This window comes from Oncorhynchus mykiss, chromosome 10 (assembly GCF_013265735.2).
Source record: "Oncorhynchus mykiss isolate Arlee chromosome 10, USDA_OmykA_1.1, whole genome shotgun sequence".
NCBI lineage: Eukaryota > Metazoa > Chordata > Actinopteri > Salmoniformes > Salmonidae > Oncorhynchus > Oncorhynchus mykiss.
In genome coordinates this window covers 14580576-14601285 of record NC_048574.1, presented here as the reverse complement: position 1 = coordinate 14601285, position 20710 = coordinate 14580576, and the positions used below count along the sequence as shown (strand labels likewise).

The window sequence follows — 20710 nt, the reverse complement described above, 5'->3', positions numbered from 1 at the left end:
ATTATAAAAAACTAATACTATATACAGGGGTGAAAGTAGATTTAATGTATTAACTGTGTCCCAAGTTCCGCACAAATATATATTTTTTACAATAAATTACAAAAATGACAGGGTAGCCTACTCTGCTGACTCTGATAAACAGTGAAGTCTGATCCGTATAATCGGCGTATGAAAAGGTGGGACTCAAATAGAACATGACGTCCATCTAACCTGGAGGAGGAAATGAGTGTTCAAAAACCAATGAAAGTGTCACTGACCCAATGATGACGACAGTGAATATGCACCACACTGAGGATATGGCCGATGTTCTACGCTGGTGCCGATAAGATAGGCTACTGTTTTGATTAATTAAGTTAAGCATTTTGATAATCAAACAACAGATTGGAGTCTTTTCATTGTCATCTCTTTACAGCAATAGCGATTGGCTTTCCAAACAGTTTTTCCGCAATTGTATTTTTAAATATTGCCATATGCCTGGCTGGGTCTCTCTGATTGTCACTGACAGTCGCAACTCAACAATCATCTATTTGGTATTTGCAGCACGCTCTGCACAAATTGCGGGACTTTCCGACTGTAGGCAATGCAATTTAAAACAACCCACAGATTATTTTTTTAAAGAAGCTAATGATTCTCTGTGGCCAAATCATGATTTCTGATGTAGTAGTCTATTTGTTATGCTTTTATTTATTTATGTGTAGACAGGAGTAAGCTAATTAGAGTATTGGCAATTTAATTTGCCTTCTAATGTGGCATAAACACAACCAGTCATGATGTTTTCATCATCCTGTATGCTGCCCGCACACATTCCTCCACTCACAAAATAATTTCAGCATCCATCCCCCAACAGTGCACTGTGCACCGGCAATTTGATGACTAGAAAGAGACATGTGTTACGAAACACCCACATGTATTGTAATGACGTTCTGTGATTGTCATTAGGTTTACACGTGTAGCCTGAATTGATGCATCCACTGTTGTCCAAGCACGCCTTGGTATCGGCCACTCATCTCTGCCTTGTCCACAGGCATCTCGGCCACTCATCTCCGCCTGTACAAAATGTAAGTGTACTCCTCAAACCACAATGCAATTTGTAGCATATACCACCTGGTGTCCTGCCAATTCGTACACGGTTCATGTGTCTGACATGCAGTAATGTTAAGTAATGGTGTCGTAACCTATAGGTTTTTGGGGCATGTTGTATTAATTGTGATAAGCTCATGTTTTACCGGTACGGCGTTCCCCCACTATTTATTTTGCTGGGACGCCGTACCGGACCATACCGCCTTACTTTCACCCCTGACTATATATTACTGCATTTAAAAAAAAAGTTATTCAAGTATAAATTACCAAGCTAATGATAGATTGCCATATAAGTTATTCAAGTATAAATTACCAAATTTATGATAGATTTCTATAGAGTTTCTGTTAATTACCAAAATTACTGAAGATTCTGGAAACTGTAGTAAACTACTGGTAGCTTTGCAACCCTAGTGGTGTGGCCGGAATATAAGGGTAATAATTTGTTCATTGCACATTCACTACAACTAAGCCCAAAAAGAGATTGTATTTGAAAATAACAATCATTATACCTTGATTACATTGAGACACGATCATGTCTATTTTTTTGTGAGAATAGCTGGGAACACATTTCCTGAATTAAACTCATTTTAGCTGGATTTCTGATGATTTTACAGTGTTTTGTGACCTCTGCTATAAACCAACATGTCCTTTTCTATTACTTTACTCTATACTCATATGCTGTACATGCTGTACATATGCTGTGAGGAAAAAGGGAAACTGGCTACTCAGCCATCTGCACAAATCTTTCTGTATATCATTGAGATATCAGTAACATGATAATGTGCAGTGTGCATGACAGACCAGGTGTAGTGAGCAATAGGCTCCCCTGATGTCAAATCAATGTACTCTGCACTCTGCATCGCCCTGCCTCTCAGGTTAGTGATTCATTTTATCTCTATTTCTGATTTTTGTGACTCTCTTTGGCTGTTTTTCTGTGACTTGGCTCTGACCTAACATTATCGTTTGTGGTGCTTTCGCCGTAAAGCTTATTTGAAATCGGACACTGTGGTGGGATTAACAAGACGTGTATCTTTAAAATGGTGTGAAATACTTCTATGTTTGAGGAATTTTAATTATGGGATTTCGGTTGTTTTGAATTTGGCGCCCTGCACTTTCACTGGCTGTTGTCATATCGATCCCGTTAGCGGGATTTCAGCCCTAAGAGGATTTATTAATGGGTGCATGCTTATTAGTAACTGGAATAAGCAATTTCATAAATGTGTCAAGTGCAGAGTCTTGTTGCTCCTCATTACACACAGACCAGGTAATTTTTTATTTTTTTTACATCTTCAACATAGGAATCACTACAATACTTCGTATATGACCTCTTATACACTATATTAGGCCCAGCCTTTGGAACTTTGGTTTTCCTAGATATGGCTACTATATTATGATCACTACATCCGATGGATTTGGATACTGCTTTAGAGCACATTTCTGCAGCATTAGTAAAGACGTGCTCAATACAAGTGGATGATTTCATTCCTGTGATGTTTGTAAATACCCTGGTAGGTTAACTGATAACCTGAACCAGGTTACATTTACTTGTTACAGTTTTTTTTGTATTCTTGGGTCGGCAGCTTGATGAAAGCCAGTCAATATTTTGGTCACCAGGAAAATATACTTCTATGTTGATATCACATACATTATCAAGCTTTTCACACACATTATCCAGATACTGATTGTTAGCACTTGGTGGTTTAAAACAGCTTCCCACAATAATGGGCTTTAGGTGAGACAGGTATACCTGTAGGCATATTACTTTAACAGCATTTGACATCGATTAAAATAAATAAAATGTTATTGCTCACATACACATATTTAGCAGACGTTATTGCGGGTGTAGCAAAATGCTTGTGTTCATGAGATCCTCTCTAAGCTTTACAGGAATATGACTCTGAACATACACAGCAACACCTCCACCATTGGCTTTCCAATTTTGAAACCATGTATTGCTACGACTGAATCATCAAATGTATTATCGAAGTGAGTTTCAGAGATGGTCAGTATATGAATGTTATCTGTTACTAGCAAGTTAACGATTTCATGAACCTTGTTTCTTAGTCTATATATGTTAATGTGGGCTGTTTTTCGCACTTTTCTGGGATTCTTGATTGTTTTTATTGCTTTACTGGAAGGCTTATCAGAGATAGACATGACAGTGACTTTTATGTTTAAGATGATAGTTCCGGGTGGGCTGCACACAGTGGACTTCCTACTAGGGCACATAGCCTCAGTGCTAACAGTATAGGTTGATAAGCACATGATTACTGCATACAATAGCTGTAGGATTGACATTTAGGGGAGTTAGACGGACATACGTTAGGTTACTTACATTATGACTCCAACATCCCTGGGACAATGTATATTTGAAGCAGCACTATGACAACTCACCAACACAATGGTAGGGATTATCTGTGCAGGGCATGGGTCACTGATAAGTCATTGTCTCAACGCAGCCTTGAAATGCGAGGACAGGGTCCAGGAGCCAAGATGATTTGGATGGACTTCATGTAGAGCATCTTCTGTTTCCAAAAGGTGTTAAAGTTATCTAAAAAATGTGTGCCAACAGACTTATAGTAGTCTTTTAGCCAGGTATGTAATGCCTGCTGAATCTTTCACAACCACGATCCAACGATGGTACCGGGCCTGAAATAATTTACTGCTTTTTCAGATCTTTCAGAGCTAAAATCAATTCTTTCAAATATATTTTCAGCCATTCCAAGCTAGCCCTTCTAATGTCGTTTGACCCCACATGGACTACGACAGCATTAGCCCCCGGCAGCTGTCATAGAACGGCAGGAAGCAGCCTTGTAATGTCCTGTACTCGTGCTCCAGATTTTTGCTCCGAGAACCGAGATGTTTTTCACGATAGAGCTGCCGATGACAACAGCTGGTGAAATGGCTGAGGAGGTTTGAACATTCTTTCTCCTCGAATGGTTTAGAAGACCCCTCTAGGAAAGATGGGAGGTGGTGCCCGAAGGCCCGAGCCAGCCTTAGAATCCTCCGTAGCTAATGAAGGGGCCGGAGTCTCAGACACCCTCACGGCTGTGGAGATGCGACACGGCAGCGACACGCTCACCAGGCCAGAGCAGCGTCCAGCTTCTGGAGTAGAAGATAAAGAGAAAGTAGGCGGGCGTGGATTCCCCAGTAGCTTGTGTAAGTTTTCTACTATTTTGCTTAGAGTAGCCACTTTGCCCCTGTAGTCCTCTGCAAGCAATCAGTTGCTACATTGAAAGTTCAGACGGTCCACATTGTCCCCGGTATAGAGCAAAAAAAAACATCTCCTGCAGCATTGAAAACGTTCGTTAGTCTAGCTGGGCTCCCGTGTCTCTCTTCACAGGAATTTACTAAAAGTTTGCTATGAGCTACAGTGGATTTGCAAATATAGCCTGCACCCCGCCTCCTGAAACAAGCACAGCCAGTGAAATGGCAAACACACAAGCACAACACACACCCGGGTAACACACCAGTACTGCGAACTGAGAGAAAGCAGAGGACATGCTCACTGTATGGATCACGGCAGCACATACACTATACGAGCGGGAGATGACCAACATGCAAGTCCGTGCCGTAGAAACAAGCAGTATATCATGGGGCAGATAGCCAAAACTTTGGTTAACAAGTTAGGGAGAAACAGGTAGCAGGAGCAGTCGCTAACCAACAAGCAGCATGAATAAGCTGCATGAACGAGCAGCGTTACAGTCTTCCTTAAGAACCCAACCAATATTGTCCCACTGTCGTTTAGTCATATATATGACATTCTTACCTGCCACCCCTTATCATCTCTCTCTCCTCCTTCCTGTATAGTTATGGGCCTTAGGGACACTCGAGAACAGTGCTTTGTCATGTGCCTTAAAGGTGAAACAAATTGGATTCGCTAGTCAGCTGAATGTAAATCTTCCTTAATAATCGCTCTCATACGATCTCGTCCTCAGATCAGACATCGTTCTCTCTCACACGGTCTCGTCCTCAGATCAAACATCGTTCTCTCTCACACAGACTCGTCCTCAGATCAGACATCGTTTTCTCTCAAACGGTCTCGTCCTCAGATCAGAAGTGGGTTCTCTCTCACATGGTCTCGTCCTCAGATCAGACATTGTTCTCTCTCACATGGCTGTGTTTATATGCTTTACTGTATGTTCTGTGTTGTGATGAATAAAGTCTGGCTTTGTTTCAGTCCCACCACCAACTCATCTCTTTAATTTCTCTCTCACCTCTCTCTCTCTCTCTCTCTCTCTCTCTCACCTCTCTCTCTCTCTCTCTCTCACCCCCCTCTCTCTCTCTCCAACCCCTCTCTCTCCCTCTGTCTCTCTCTCTGCCTCTCTCTCCCACCACCCCCCCTTCTCTCTCTCTCTCTCTCTCTCGCTCTCCCCCATCCCACTCTCTCTCTCACCCCCCCTCTCTCCACCCCCTCTCTCTGGCTGGAGGTCAGGAAGTGCAGCTCGGTTTCCACCTCATTTTGTGGGCAGTGTGTACATAGCCTGTCTTCTCTTGAGAGCGAGGTCTGCCGACGGCAGCCTTTCTCAATAGCAAGGCTATGCCCACTGAGTCTATACATAGTCAAAGCTTTCCTTAAGTGTGGGTCACTCACAGTGGTCAGGTATTCTGCCACTGTGTACTCTCTGTTTAGGGCCACAATAGAATTATAGTTTGCTCAGTTTTTTTGTTTATTCTTTCCAATGTGTGAAGTAATTATCTTTTTGTTTTCTCATGATTTGGTTGGGTCTAATTGTGTTGCTGTTCTGAGGCTCTGTGGGATGTGTTTGTGTTTTGTGAACAGAGCCCCAGGACCAGCTTGCTTAGGGTACTCTTCTCCAGGTTCATCTCTTTGTTAGGTGATGGCTTTGATATGGAAGGTTTGGGAATCACTTTCTTTTAGATGGTTGTAGAATTTAACGTCTCTTCTCTGGAATTTGATAATTAGCCGGTATCGGCCTAATTTCTCCTCTGCATGCACTATTTTGTGTTCTACGTTGTACACAGAGGATATTTTTGCAGAATATGGCATGCAGAGTCTCAATTTGGTGTTTGTCCCTTGTGAATTCTTGGTTGGTGAGCGGACCCATATAGGCCTAATGGGTTCTATAACTGAATCAAGTATTATTAGCCAGATCCTAATTGGTATGTCTAATTTTATGTTCCTTTTAGGTCTGTCTCTCAAATCGTTCACAGCTTTGTGGAAGTTACCTGTGGCGCTTATGTTTAGGTCTAGATGGAATTTGTATTTGTGGTCCTGGCGACTGGACCTTTTAAGGAACACCATTATTTTGGTCTTACTGAGATTTACTGTCAGGGCCCAGGATTGGCAGAATCTGTGCAGAAGATCTAGGTGCTGCTGTAGGCACTCCTTGGTTGGTGACAGAAGCAACAGATCATCAGCAAACACTAGACATTTGATTTCAGATTCTAGTAGGGTGAGGTTGGGTGCTGCAGACTTTTCTCGTGCCCTCGCCAATTCGTTTGATATATATGTTGAAGAGGGTGGAGCTTAAGCTGCATCCCTGTCTCACACCATGGCCCTGTGGGAAGAAATGTGTGTGTTTTTTGCCTATTTTAAACGCAGACTTGTTGTTTGTGTACATGGATTTTATAATGTCGTATGTTTTTCCCCCAACACCACTTTCCATCAATTTGTATAGCGGACCCTCATGTCAAATTGAGTCAAAGGCTTTTTTGAAATCAACAAAGCTTGAGAAGACTTTGCCTTTGTTTTGGTTTGTTTGTTTGTCAGGGTGTGCAGGGTGAATACATGGCCTGTTGTACGATATTTGGTAAAAAGCCAATTTGACATTTGCTCAGTACATCGTTTTAAATGAGGAAATGTACGAGTCTGCTGTTAATGATAATGCAGAGGATTTTCCCAAGGTTGCTGTTGATGCATATCCCACGGTAGTTATTGGGGTCAAATTTGTCCCCACTTTTGTGGATTGAAGTGATCAGTCCTTGGTTCCAAACATTGGGGAAGATGCCAGAGCTAAGGATTATGTTTTAGTATAGCCAATTGGAATTTGTTGCCTGTATATTTTATCATTTCATTGAGGATATCATCAACACCACAGGTCTTTTTGGGTTGGAGGGTTCATTCGAGGTAATTGTCGAATCCAATGGGTTCTGGTGGTCTTTAATAGTTGATTCTAAGATTTGTATTTGATCATGTATATGTTTTTGCTGTTTGTTCTATGTAAATCTCTCTCTCTCTCTCTCTCTCTCTCTCTCTCTCTCTCTCTCTCTCTCTCTCTCACTATATATATATATATATATACCTACAGAGGTTGTTCAGTTGAGCTTGGCTGAGGACCAGAGAATGAGCATCTCCACGGTAACGGTAGGCCTCAGCACCGTGCTGTCCTGTGCCATCCAGGGGACGCTGCGGCCACCAATCATCTGGAAGAGGAATGGGATAATACTCAACTTCCTGGACCTGGAGGATATCAATGTGAGTCCTAGGCAGGAGCCATTGGCTGTTTCAGAGGGTATAAAGGGGAAGTTCAGTCATTTGCTTTGTAAAATCTTGATATTAAATGGTTCCTCACCCTGAAAGTAGTCCATGGCCCCAGAGAAAATGCTGAACATACCCTTTAAGTTGTAAAGCTACATATCGTGTTTTGACATGAATTAAGTCATGCTACTATGAGCCTATTTGCTCATGCTAACCCTACAAAATATGGTTGTGATTAACACAAGCAGAGGCCTCCACCCCAAAACTGCAGATGTGAGTTTTTCCAACTTTACATTTAAAGGGGCTTTTCAAGGTGAAACATTGAACAAGTGTCCAACATTGTGAACTTTAATGTGTGGTGTTTTTAGAAACGCTGCTTTTAAGACATTTATAATTGGGCTTTTGATTAATATTTGATCATCATCAGAACATGTCTCAGCAGGGGCTCTTCACATTGGTTTAAAACAATGAATCAATAATGTTCGATAAAGATTCACAGAAAATAAGTAAGAAATGCTAATTCCCATTAACCCAATTTATGCATCTTCTTCTCCCAGCCTGTTTAAAAAACAAAACAAACAGGCCTGTGTTTTTCCTCTTGCTTTGAATCATTGGTTCTAATTGTAAATAATGTAATGATTTGGGTCTCAGGAGCTCTGCCAGGTGTCTTGCTGAACTCAAAGAGCACAAACCATATTAAAATGATTATTTTTTGCAAATCCCAGCATGGCAATGCATGGGAATTGGGCTTGGCTGCATGTGGTTAATGAACTATATAGCGGCGGTGGCGGTGAGCTGTTTAGTTCAACTGCACAGCTGACAGCGTGGGACTGTGTTTATCCATCCACCAGCTAATTAGAATTCTCTAATTGAATGTTAATGAATTGGCCAGAGAGCCAATAAACAATGACATGCACGACAACTGGCATGTGCTTAGGCGGGGTCGCGCTGAGGACAAGGAAGTGGGAGAAAACAAGGTCCTCTGTGTAACATGAGACTACTACTGTTTCCATTGAGTTAGGTTATGCAGTGATAAATAGTGTGTGAAGACAATTACAATTGTCACTAATGAATGATTATAAATAATAACTTTTACGAACATGAAGGTGTGCACGATGAGAAATGTGCCCTTCAGCATAATGTGTTTCCATGTAATCCTTAGGCAGTGTTACACCCTTTTAATGCTTAGAGTCTGCATGGGAAGTGTTGCCTGCTATTGTGTAATACCACTGCATCTCAATGAAGAACAAAGAATAGAAAGCATACTGATTGAAGGCCTTGTGTGTGATTTGTCGCTGTGACATGGTGAGGTTGGACCCAGGTGCAGAGAAGAGACCAGACGAAGAATCAGTGGATAAGGATAAATATAATACTTTACCCAACCTAAAGAAATTGAAAGTATCTTTCTTCTGGAACCTAATTACACAAATATGCACTCAAACAAAAACTAGCCATACCTTGCTGTGCTGGGCCCAGTCAGACCTTTGACACATTCACCCACTCCCCTGTTGAAAGATCAGCCACAAAACTTTGGCACCATTGTAACAGGTTGTAATCAAGCCCTGGTCTCCAGCATGGGAACAGAAGAGGACTACATGGTGCAGTAGTCTCAGGTTGGACTACTCCAAATCATCTTGGTTCTGACACACACACACACATACACACACACACACACACAAAGTGAGACACCTTCGGTCATTCATAACCCATCCATAAAGACTCTATATCACATTATGCTGTACTTAATTGAAAGTCAGACACCTTTGGTCATTTTATAACACGTACATAAATGCCTTATATCAAATGGTGCTGTACTTACTATAAAGTCAGAAACCTTTGGTCATAACACACATAAAGGCTTAATGAGGTCAACACAAATGTATTACAACTTAGGGAATTATCACTAACAGCTCAAACAAATTCATTTTTATTTGTACATAAAAAAAACTACAAATACATGAAGTTTCAAAAAGTCCAGCAATGCAATTACATTGAACATTACACAGGGCTGTGAATAGTGTAGCTTGTCGCTGAGCTGGCAGACAAATGGATCTTGCCTCTCAAATCAAATCAAATGTATTTATATAGCCCTTCGTACATCAGCTGATATCTCAAAGTGCTATACAGAAACTCAGCCTAAAACCCCAAAACAGCAAGCAATGCAGGTGTAGAAGCACGGTGGCTAGGAAAAACTCCCTAGAAAGGCCAAAACCTAGGAAGAAACCTAGAGAGGAACCAGGCTATGTGGGGTGGCCAGTCCTCTTCTGGCTGTGCCGGGTGGAGATTATAACAGAACATGGCCAAGATGTTCAAATGTTAATAAATGACCAGCATGATCCAATAATAATAAGGCAGAACAGTTGAAACTGGAGCAGCAGCACGGCCAGGTGGACTGGGGACAGCAAGGAGTCATCATGTCAGGTAGTCCTGAGGCATGATCCTAGGGCTCAGGTCCTCCGAGAGAGAGAAAGAAAGAGAGAAAGAGAGAATTAGAGAGAGCACACTTAAATTCACACAGGACACCGAATAGGACAGGAGAAGTACTCCAGATATAACAAACTGACCCTAGCCCCATAAACTAAACATAAACTACTGCAGCATAAATACTGGAGGCTGAGACAGGAGGGGTCAGGAGACACTGTGGCCCCATCCGAGGACACCCCCGGACAGGGCCAAACAGGAAGGATATAACCCCACCCACTTTGCCAAAGCACAGCCCCCACACCACTAGAGGGATATCTTCAACCTCTCTTCCTGATGGAGATACTGCATGTTGGTAACAACAAAGAAAGTTATCCAGATGGTTTGACAAAGGCTAAGGGCATTTATGTGCTGCGGCTTCCTTCATGATCTGGCATCTGTAAATTGGTATAGAATCAGCTTGATCCCCTCTATCGAAGACACTTGGACCTTCTTTTTTAATATTTTCAGTGGTGTCGTGAACAAACACACCCCCATAAAGAAAATTTGAATTAAAAACAGGTTCAGCCCCTGGTTCGACCATGATCTGGCAGAGTTACTCCACCTCAAGAATTCCATTTGGCAAATCGCTCGGCACACGCATACTCAGGCTGACCGGCTCTCATTCAGGCAAATTAGAAATAAGTACACTCAGGCTATCCAGAAGGCCAAACTTAATTACTTTAAGGAGCAGTTCTCTCTCTGTGGGTCTAACCCAAGAAGTTCTGGAAAATGGTTAAAGATTTGGAGAATAAACCAACCTCATTACAGCTTCCCGTGTCCCTTAATGTTGATGATGTGGTTGTTACTGACAAGGAGCAAATGGCTGAGCTCTTTAATCACCACTTCATTAAGTCACAATTCCTATTTGACTCTGCCATGCCTCCTTGCCCGTCCAATATTTCCTCATCTCCCACCTCTTCTAATGCAACTAGCCATGATGCTCCTCCCTCTTTTTCCTCTGCCACGCTACAAAGTTTCTCCCTGCAGGCGGTCACTGAGTCTGAGGTGCTAAAGGAGCTCCTTAAACTTGACCCCAAAAAAACATCTGGTTCAGATGGTTTAGACCACATATGTCAGAGTCAAGGCCCGCGGGCCACATCCGGCCCGCAAGAAGGTTTTTTACGGCCCCTGGGATGATCTTGATTTATTATTAGAACCGGCCCGCAGCAAGCCGGCAGCCCGCAGATCTTTTACACGCACCAATACTACATTTCCCACAATGCAAAGGTGACGCACCGAGCAGTAGGCTGCTTCATTTCAATATTTATTGGCACAGCAGTCGTCAGCATCACAGTAAAATTAACTTTCAGATACCCATCAAAAATGGCAAAACGGAAGGTGGATACTGAGAACCGGGGGTTTCAAACAAGGTGGGAGTCGGAGTATATGTTCACGAAGGTAGCTGGAAAACCTGTGTGTCTTCTGTGTGGAGAAAGTGTGGCGGTACTGAAAGAGTATAATCTGAGACGACATTATGAAATGAAACACGCGGACAAAAACAAGAATATGGACATGGAACAAAGGCTACAAAAGGCAGAGGAATTAAAACAAGGCCAGGCTGCTGTCAAGGCCAGTTTTATTTTGGCAGAAGAGATCGCTAAATCAGCCCGGCCATTTACGGAGGGGGATTTCATCAAAAACTGCATGATTAAAGTTTGTGACGAAGTTTGCCCAGAAAAAAGGCAACTCTTTTTAAATGTGAGTCTGAGCAGAAACACCATTGCCGAGAGAGTAGACCAGTTGTCCATCAATCTAAAAGAGCAGCTTGTGAAAAAGGGAAAAGATTTTATTGCATATTCCTTGGCTGTGGATGAGAGCACCGACATTTCTGACATTGCCCAGTTGTCAATTTTCATCCGCGGAGTGGACTCCAACCTAAGCGTGACAGAGGAGTTTTTGGCTTTACGTCCTATGCATGGCACAACTACGGGGCATGATTTGTATGAAGAGGTGTCAAGATGTGTAAATGAGATGGAGCTGCCTTGGGAAAAACTTGTGGGTTTGACAACCGACGGAGCACCTGCGATGTGTGGACACAGGAGCGGACTGGTGGCGAAGATACGGGAAAAGATGCAAGAGGAAAACGCGACAGGTGAGCTGACAGCTTATCATTGTATCATACACCAGGAAGCGTTGTGCGGTAAAGCCTTGAAAATGGAGCATGTAATGAGCATCATCACGCGCACAGTTAACTTTATCAGAGCCAAAGGTTTGAATCACCGCCAGTTCAAGGCATTTCTGACGGAGTTAGAAACGGAGCATGGTGATTTGCCTTATCACACAGAGGTGCGATGGCTAAGCCAGGGAAAGGTGCTTCAAAGATGTTTCGAGCTTCGTGAGGAGATTTGTCTGTTCTTGGACAGCAAAGGGAAAGACACAACACAACTCCGAGACGAAATGTTTCTGTGTGAAATGGCTTTTCTGTGTGACATTACGAGTCATCTGAATGCAATAAACTTGCAGCTGCAGGGTCGGGATCGTGTCATCTCTGATATGTACAGTACAGTGAAGGCATTTAAAACCAAACTGACTCTGTGGGAGACGCAGATGCGGAAAGAAAATTTGAGCCACTTTCCCAGCTGCCAGACCATGAAAGAGAAGCTCTCTACCAGTGCGTTCCCGAGCACACAGTTGGCTGATAAAATAGGTATGCTTGCCGCTGACTTTCGACGCCGATTTGCTGACTTTGAAGCACAAAAAAGCAGGTTGGAACTGCTCGGTAACCCATTTGCTGTTGACGTGGAAAGCTCACCACCAAACCTCCAAATGGAGTTGATTGACCTCCAATGCAATGATGCACTGAGGGCAAAATATGCGGCAGTGGGTGCTGCGGAGTTCGCCCGTTTCCTCCCCGGCACAATGCCCCAGCTGCGCATCCAGGCTGCTCAAACGTTGTCTATGTTTGGCAGCACATACCTGTGTGAACAACTGTTTTCTTTGATGAACCTGAACAAAACATCACACAGAAGTCGACTTACTGCTGAACACCTCCACTCAATTCTGAGGATTTCTTCAGCTCAGAGCCTTACCCCGAACATTGATGAACTTGTGGAAAAGATGGGACACCACCAAGTATCACCCTCAACCTCAAACAAGTGAACATTACTGTGCAATCACATATTTAGAGTTTTTACTCAGTTCAAGTTTAAAAGTTAAAATTTAATATTTGTTTTCACTGCATGTTACTTCTCCTTAAACAAAGTGTTGTTTTTGATTAATAGATTTTTGCACTTTATTTTTTTGTATTTCAATCCAATTATATTTTAAAAATATTTCAGTTGAGTGGATGATAGAAAATTGCTATTATTGTTTTTTCTTTGAAGTAAATTTAGCCCACTTTTGCTAAAATAGAAAATATAGTCTACTGATGGTGCCTTGAATACCGGTTTCTTTCATTTAATGTTCATGTTATGGGGATATTTATATAAAGGAAATTTGTCTTTTGTGTCTGTTGAAAATTAAAGATTACTGACAGAGCCATAAGAAAATATTGCTTTATTTATCTGATCATATTGTAATATATTTGTTAGGTTTTCAGTAGGTTCAATTAGGTTCACTAGACTATATGCGTCATTTAAAAATTTTTCAATGAACATTCGAACAGTCCGGCCCTCGTCTTGTAGCTGATTTTTTTATTTGGCCCTCCGTCCATTTGACTTTGACACCCCTGGTTTAGACCCTTTCTTCTTTGAGGTTGCTGCCCCTATCCTCGCCAAGCCTATCTCTGACCTTTTTAACCTGTCTCTCCTCTCTGGTGAGGATCCCATGGTGTGTCCTTTATTTAAAGGGGGAGATCAAGCTGATCCTAACTGTTATAGGCCAATTTTCATTTTGCACTGTTTATCAAAAGTGTTGGAAAAATAATCAACTGATTGGTTTTCTTGATGTCTATAGTATTCTCACGGCAATCTGGTTTCTGCTCAGGTTATGGGTGTTTCACTGCAACCTTAAAGGTCCTAAATTATGTCATCATTGCCCTTCATTCTAAGCAATGTTGTGCTGCTATATTTATTTACTTGGCCATTTACTTGGCTTTTGATACGCTAGACCATTCCATTCTTGTGGGCCGGCTTAGGAGTACTGGTGTCTCTGAGGGGTATTTAGCCTGGTTAGCTAAGTACCTCTCTCAAAGAGTGCAGTGTATAAAGAAAGAACATGTGCTGTCTCAGCCAATACCTGTCACCAAGGGAGTACCCCAAGGCTCGATCCTAGGCCCCACACTCTTCTCAATTTACCTCAACAACATAGTTCAAGCATTAGGAAGCTCTCTCATCTGGTTATATGCGGTTGGTAGCCTTATACTCAGCTGGCCCCTCCCAGGAGTTTGTGTTAAACGCTCTACAACAAAGCTTTCTTAGTGTCCAACACGCTTTCTCTGCCCTTAACCTTGTCTTGAACACCTCCAAAACAAAAGTAATGTAAGAAGAATGCCCTCTCCCCACCGGTATGATTACTAACTCTAAAGGTTTAGAGCTTTAGGTAGTCACCTTATACAAGTACTTGGAAGTGTAGCAAGACAGTACATGGCCCTTCTCTCAGGACATATCGAAGCTGCAGGCTAAGGATCAATCTAGACTTGGTTTCCTCTATCGTAATCGCTCCTCTTTCACCACAGCTGCCAAGCTAACCCTGATTCAGATGACCATCCTAACCATGCTAGATTACGGAGACATAATTTATAGATCGGCAGGTAAGGGTGGTCTCGAGCGGCTAGATGTTCTTTACCATTCGACCATCAGATTTGCCACCAATGCTCCTTATAGGACACATCACTGCACTCTATACTCCTCTGTAAACTGGTCATCTCTGTATACCTGTCCCTCATCCTCCACATACAACACCTGTTCTGCCAGTCCCATTCTGTTAAAGGTCCCCAAAGCACACACATCCCTGGGTCACTCCTCTTTTCAGTTTGCTGCAGAGAGAGACTGGAACGAGCTGCAAAAAACACTCAAACCGGACTGTTTTGTCTCCATTTCTTCATTCAAAGACTGAATCATGGACAATCTTACTGACAGCTGTGGCTGCTTCTCGTGATGTATTGTTGTCTCTACGATCTTGCCCTTTGCGCTGTTGTCTGTGCCCAATAATGTTTGTACTGTACCATGTTTTGTGCTGCTACCATGTTGTGCTGCTGCCATGTTGTGTTGCTACCATGTTGTTGTCCTGTTGTGTTGCTACCATGCTGTGTTTTCATGTGTTGCTGCCCTGCTATGTTGTTGTCTTAGGCCTCTCTTTATGTAGTGTTGTGTTGTCTTTCTTGTCATGATGTGTGTTTTGTCCTATATTTTTATTTTATTTTTTATTTTTAATCCCAGCCCCCGTCCCCACAGGAGGCCTTTTGACTTTTGGCAGGCCGTCATTGTAAATAAGAATTTCTTCTTAACTGACTTGCCTAGTTAAATAAAGGTTGAATATATATTAATTTTTTTATAATTAAAGATGGGAAACTCTATTCAATTCGTAATATTATATTCCTATTTCATTTACAAATCTCATGACGTGATTATGAGACTTGGCTGATTCTAGGGGGATTTTGGTTAGCTAGCAATTGCTGTGAAGTCATTACACATTACGATTGAGGCAGCTACAGTATGTAATCTAACTCAACACTTAACTACTAAGAACTCATTTAAATGACAATAAATGAACATTAACTTAATTGTCTTTCGCTCTCCAGTGGAAGCACAAGTGGGGCATTTGATTTGATCCACATGATCAGTGTTTCATGAGCCACACTAAAGAAGTACTTCCGGGTCATGGAATTTGGGGATTTTAAATGTAATAATTTGTTTTTCCCCTCTCATCAATCTACACACAATACTAATAATAATAATGATATCACAATGCCCCATAATGACAAAGCAAAAACAGTCTTTTAGAAATGTTAGAAAATGTATTTAAAGAAATTAAACTGAAATATCACATTTCCATAAGTATTTAGACCCTTTACTCAGTACTTTGTTGAAACACCTTTGGCAGCGATTACAGCCTCAAGTCTTCTTGGGTATGACGCTACATTTGGGGACTTTTTCCCATTCTTCTCCTCAGAGCCTCTCAAGCTCTGTCAGGTTGCGTGGCGAGCGTCGCTGCACAGGGTTGGGTTCAAGTCCGAGCTCTGGCTGGGCCACTCAAGGACATTTAGACTTGTCCCGAAGTCACTCCTGCGTTGCATTGGCTGTGTGCTAAGGGTCGTTGTCCTGTTGGAAGGTGAACCTTCGCCCCAGTCTGAGGTCCTGAGCGCTCTGGAGCAAGTTTTCATCAAGGATCTCGCTGTACTTTGCTTCGTTCATCTCTCCCAGTCCCTGCCGCTGAAAAACATCCCCACAGCATGATGCTGCCACCACCACGCTTCACCGTAGGGATGGTGCCAGATTTCCTCCACACATGATGCTTGGCATTCAGGCAAAAGAGTTCAATCTTGATTTCATAAGACCAGAGAATCTTATTACTCATGGTCTGAGATTCTTTAGGTGCATTTTGGCAAACTCCATGCGAGGAGTCATGTGCCTTTTACTCAAGAGTGGCTTCAGTCTGGCCACTCTACCATAAAGGTCTGATTGGTACAGTGCTGCTGAGATGGTTGTCCTTCTGGAAGGTTCTCCCATCTCCACTGAGCTCGATTTGAGTCTCATAGCAAAGGGTCTGAATACTTATGTCAATAAGGTATTTCTGTTTGTTATTTTTAATACATTTGCACAAAAAAAAACGGTTTTCACTTTGTCATTATGGGGTAATGTGTGTAGATTGATGAGGGGAAACAATTATTTCATCAATTTTAGAAAAGGCTTTTAGAAAAAAACGTTTCTGGGAGCTGCAGTAAAAGCGTTGTAGGAAATACTCGGTAGCGTCTGTAGAATGTATGTATGGTGTCACTTCATCGGGCTCTGAATAATACAAAGTGTTGCTGGCCTTTTACTCACATGTGGCTTACTGCACTACAGAAAACCTGCTAACCAAACAACAGTGAAAAAACTGGTAAACCAGAAAAATATGGGGGGAAAAGAAAGATGCAAAAACAAAAACAAAAAAAACTGAAGTTGGCAAAAAATAGAAACTGATTTTAAAAGGCCCTAACAACGTCTTTTGCTGTGCATGACTGAACTTTAGAGTGTGCGTCATCCTGCAGTACAGCATTTTGTGGGAAGTTGAGGTCAGGTCCAATATTGACTAGGCACCCAAGAGGGAAAGAAGTTGGGCCATCCTAGAAATGGTTTAATGAAATATGATATTATATATCAAATTTAGCAGACCCCTTTATTCCAAAGCAACTTACAGTCTTGCGTGAATACATATTTACGTATGGGTGGTCTCGGGAATCCTGACGCTGCAGCGCTCTACCAATACCAAGATGCATAACACGGTTATAAATGCTTTGTAAATCCCTCAAGTTAATATGATTGATAAGGCCTTTATTAAGCGGGGCTTTTGCCACCCTTTATAAAGCACAGGTTTATGTCACATTTGACATGGGTGTTTATGTCACACAGTTATGCCACATTTATGAACCCTTTAAAGCATGGCATACTGTTATAGACAATTCATAACACATATGTAGTGTTTATGAAGGCTTAATGAAGCCTTTATAAACTGCAGGTCATTGAAAGCGGGACCAAAATAATTCATGCGTTTTCTCTATTTTCTCCAAAAACAATTATACTATAAAAACATGTAATGAGCATGTCAAACAGGCCTTTTACTCGCCGTTTGGGACTGCTGTGAAAAATCCATTATGCTAACCTTCAAACATCTTAAAATGATTTTCCGCTAAGACTATTATGAATACAGTACAGAGCTATTACTGTTTTATAAGGGGTGAAAAGATAGAAGGAACATTTTGGGTGGTTTTTCGTTTTAAATACAAACTAAAATGAAAAATGTATGAAACAATACCATGCTTCTTTATGTGTATAGTTTACACTTAGGTTGGAGTCATTAAAACACATTTTTCAACCACTCCAGAAATGTTTTGTAAACAAACTATCATTTTGGCAAGTCGGTTAAGACATCTACTTTGTGAATGACACAAGTAATTTTTCCAACAATTGTTTACAGACAGATTATTTCACTTATAATTCACTGTATCAATTCCAGTGGGTCAGAAGTTAACATACACTAAGTTGACTGTGCCTTTAAACAGCTTGGAAAATTCCAGAAAATTATGTCATGGCTTTAGAAGCTTCTGGCAGGCTAATTGACATAATTTAAGTCAATTGGAGGTGTACCTGTGGATGTATTTCAAGGCCTACCTTCAAACTCAGTGCCTCTTTGCTTGACATCATGGGAAAATCAAAAGAAAAAAGCCAAGACCTCAGAATTGTAGGCCTCCACAAGTCTGGTTCATCATTGGCATCAATTTCCAAACGCCTGAAGGTACCACGTTCATCTGTACAAACAATAGTATGCAAATATAAACACCATGGGACCGTTCTCTGTCTCCTAGAGATGAAAGTACTTTGGTGCGAAAAGTGCAAATCAATCCCAGAACAAAAGCAAAGGACCTTGTGAAGATGCTGGAGGAAACAGGTACAAAAGTATCTATATCCACGGTAAAACGAGTCCTATTTTGACATAACCTGAAAGGCCACTCAGCAAGGAAGAAGCCACTGCTCCAAAACTGCCATAAAAAAAAGCCAGACTAAGGTTTGCAACTGCAAATTGGGACAAAGATCGTACTTTTTGGAGAAATGTCCTCTGGTCTGATGAAACAAAAATAGAACTGTTTGACCATAATGACCATCGTTATGTTTGGAGGAAAAAGGGGGAGGCTTGCAAGCCGAAGAACACCATCCCAACCGCGAAGCACGGGGGTGGCAGCATCATGTTGTGGGGGTGCTTTGCTACACGAGGGACTGGTGCACTTCACAAAATAGATGGCATCATGAGGGGGGAATATGATGTGGATATATTGAAGCAGCATCTCAAGACATCAGTCAGGAAGTTAAAGCTTGGTCGCAAATGGGTCTTCCAAATGGACAATCACCCCAAGCATACTTCCAAAGTTGTGGCAAAATGTCTTCAGGACAACAAAGTGAAGGTATTGGAGTTGCCATCACAAACTGAGTTTGAATGTATTTGGCTAAGGTGTATATAAACTTCCGACTTCAACTGTAAGTGTACAGCCACTACACTGTATTCAATCAGTTTTTTTGAACAATAACAAATTTCCCTTTATGAGGTCCGTCATTTAAAAAATAGATATTTTACCCCTTTTTCATGGTATCCAATTTTTAGTAGTTACTGTCTTCTCTCATCGCTGCAACTCCTGTACAGACTCGGGAGAGGCGAAGGTTGAGAGCCATGCGTCCTCCGAAACACAACACAACCAAGCCGCACTGCTTCTTGACACAATGCACATCCAACCCGGAAGCCAGCCGCACCAATGTGCCGGAGGAAACACCGTACACCTAGCGGCCTGGTCAGCGTGCACTGTGTCCGGCCCACCACATGAGTCGCTAGAGCACGATGAGACAAGGATATCCCTGCTGGCCAAACCCTCCCTATCCCGGACGACGCTGGGTCAATTGTGCGTCGCCCCATGAAGCCTCCCGGTCGCGGCCGGCAGCGGCAGAGCCTGGGCTCGAACCCAGAATCTCTGGACTCTGGACTCTGACCACCCGGGAGGTGCATGAGGTCTGTAATTTGAGTCACAACATGTTGACACTAAGACAATCATTGGAAATGTATGATCCAGCTGTGTGGTGCCTACCGAAGCCTCCCTCCCAGACCATGTGCTTTCACTCTCCAAGGCTGACGTGGGGAAAACTCTCAAAAGAGTGAATATTCACAAAGCTGACCAACCGGCAGGCGTCTTCTCAAACATCTTCAACCTCTCCCTTCCCAGGCTGTAATCCCTACTAGTTTCAAGGTGACTACCATCGTTCCAGTGTCCAAGAAAACCAAGGCGACATGAAGTGTTTTGAGAGGCTTGCCACTTCAAGGTCAGGCACACTGGACCCAGTCCAATTTGCCTACCGCTCCAACAAATCTATGGAAGATGCCATTTCCATTGCTATTCACATCTGTACAAGAGGAACCCTTATGTGAGAATGCTGTTTATTGACTACAGTTTAGCATTCAACATAATTGTACCCTTCAAGCTCGTCAACAAGCTCAGAGCCCTGTGTCTGGAACCTACCCTCTGTAACTGGATCCTGGACTTCCTGATGAGCAGACCACAGGCTGTGAGGATTGGCAACAACACCTCCTCTATGCTGACTCTTAACACAGGGCCCTCCAGGGCTGTGTCCTCAGCCCTCTGCTGTACTCCCTGTTCCCCCACGACTGTGTAGCTTTGCACAACACCAACTCCATCATCAGGTTTGCTGACGACACCACAACTGTAGGCCTGATTAACAATGACGATGAGTCAGCTTATAGGCAGGAGGTAAGACGACGGGCATTATGGTGCCAGGACAACAACCTCTCCCTCAACATCAGAAAAACAAAGGAGTTGATTGTTGACTTCAGTTAGCAGAGGAGGGAACATGCCTTGATCCACATCAACAGGACTGCAGTAGAGATAGTCAGCAGTTTTAAGTTCCTCGGCGTCCACATCACAGAGGACTTGACATGGACTAACAACACCACCACTCTTGTCAAGAGGGCACAACAACGTCTTTACTTCCTAAGGCAGAAATTCGGCATGGCACCCCAGGTCCTTTGCAAATACTACGGCTAGACCATCGACAATATCCTGACCAGTTGCATCACAACCTGGTACAG

The 20710-nt window shown here is 42.4% G+C and overlaps 1 protein-coding gene across 2 annotated transcripts in view; it reads left to right on the top strand.

Annotated features, from left to right (window-relative positions):
• LOC110533380 (follistatin-related protein 4) overlaps window positions 1–20710 on the top strand; it is a 237142-nt gene that overhangs the window by 192965 nt on the left and 23467 nt on the right. For both annotated transcript variants that reach the window (XM_021617518.2, XM_036989741.1), the window contains exon 7: window positions 7353–7519. In XM_021617518.2, the coding sequence (XP_021473193.2) occupies window positions 7353–7519 (167 nt within the window). The remainder of the gene's footprint in view (window positions 1–7352; window positions 7520–20710) is intronic.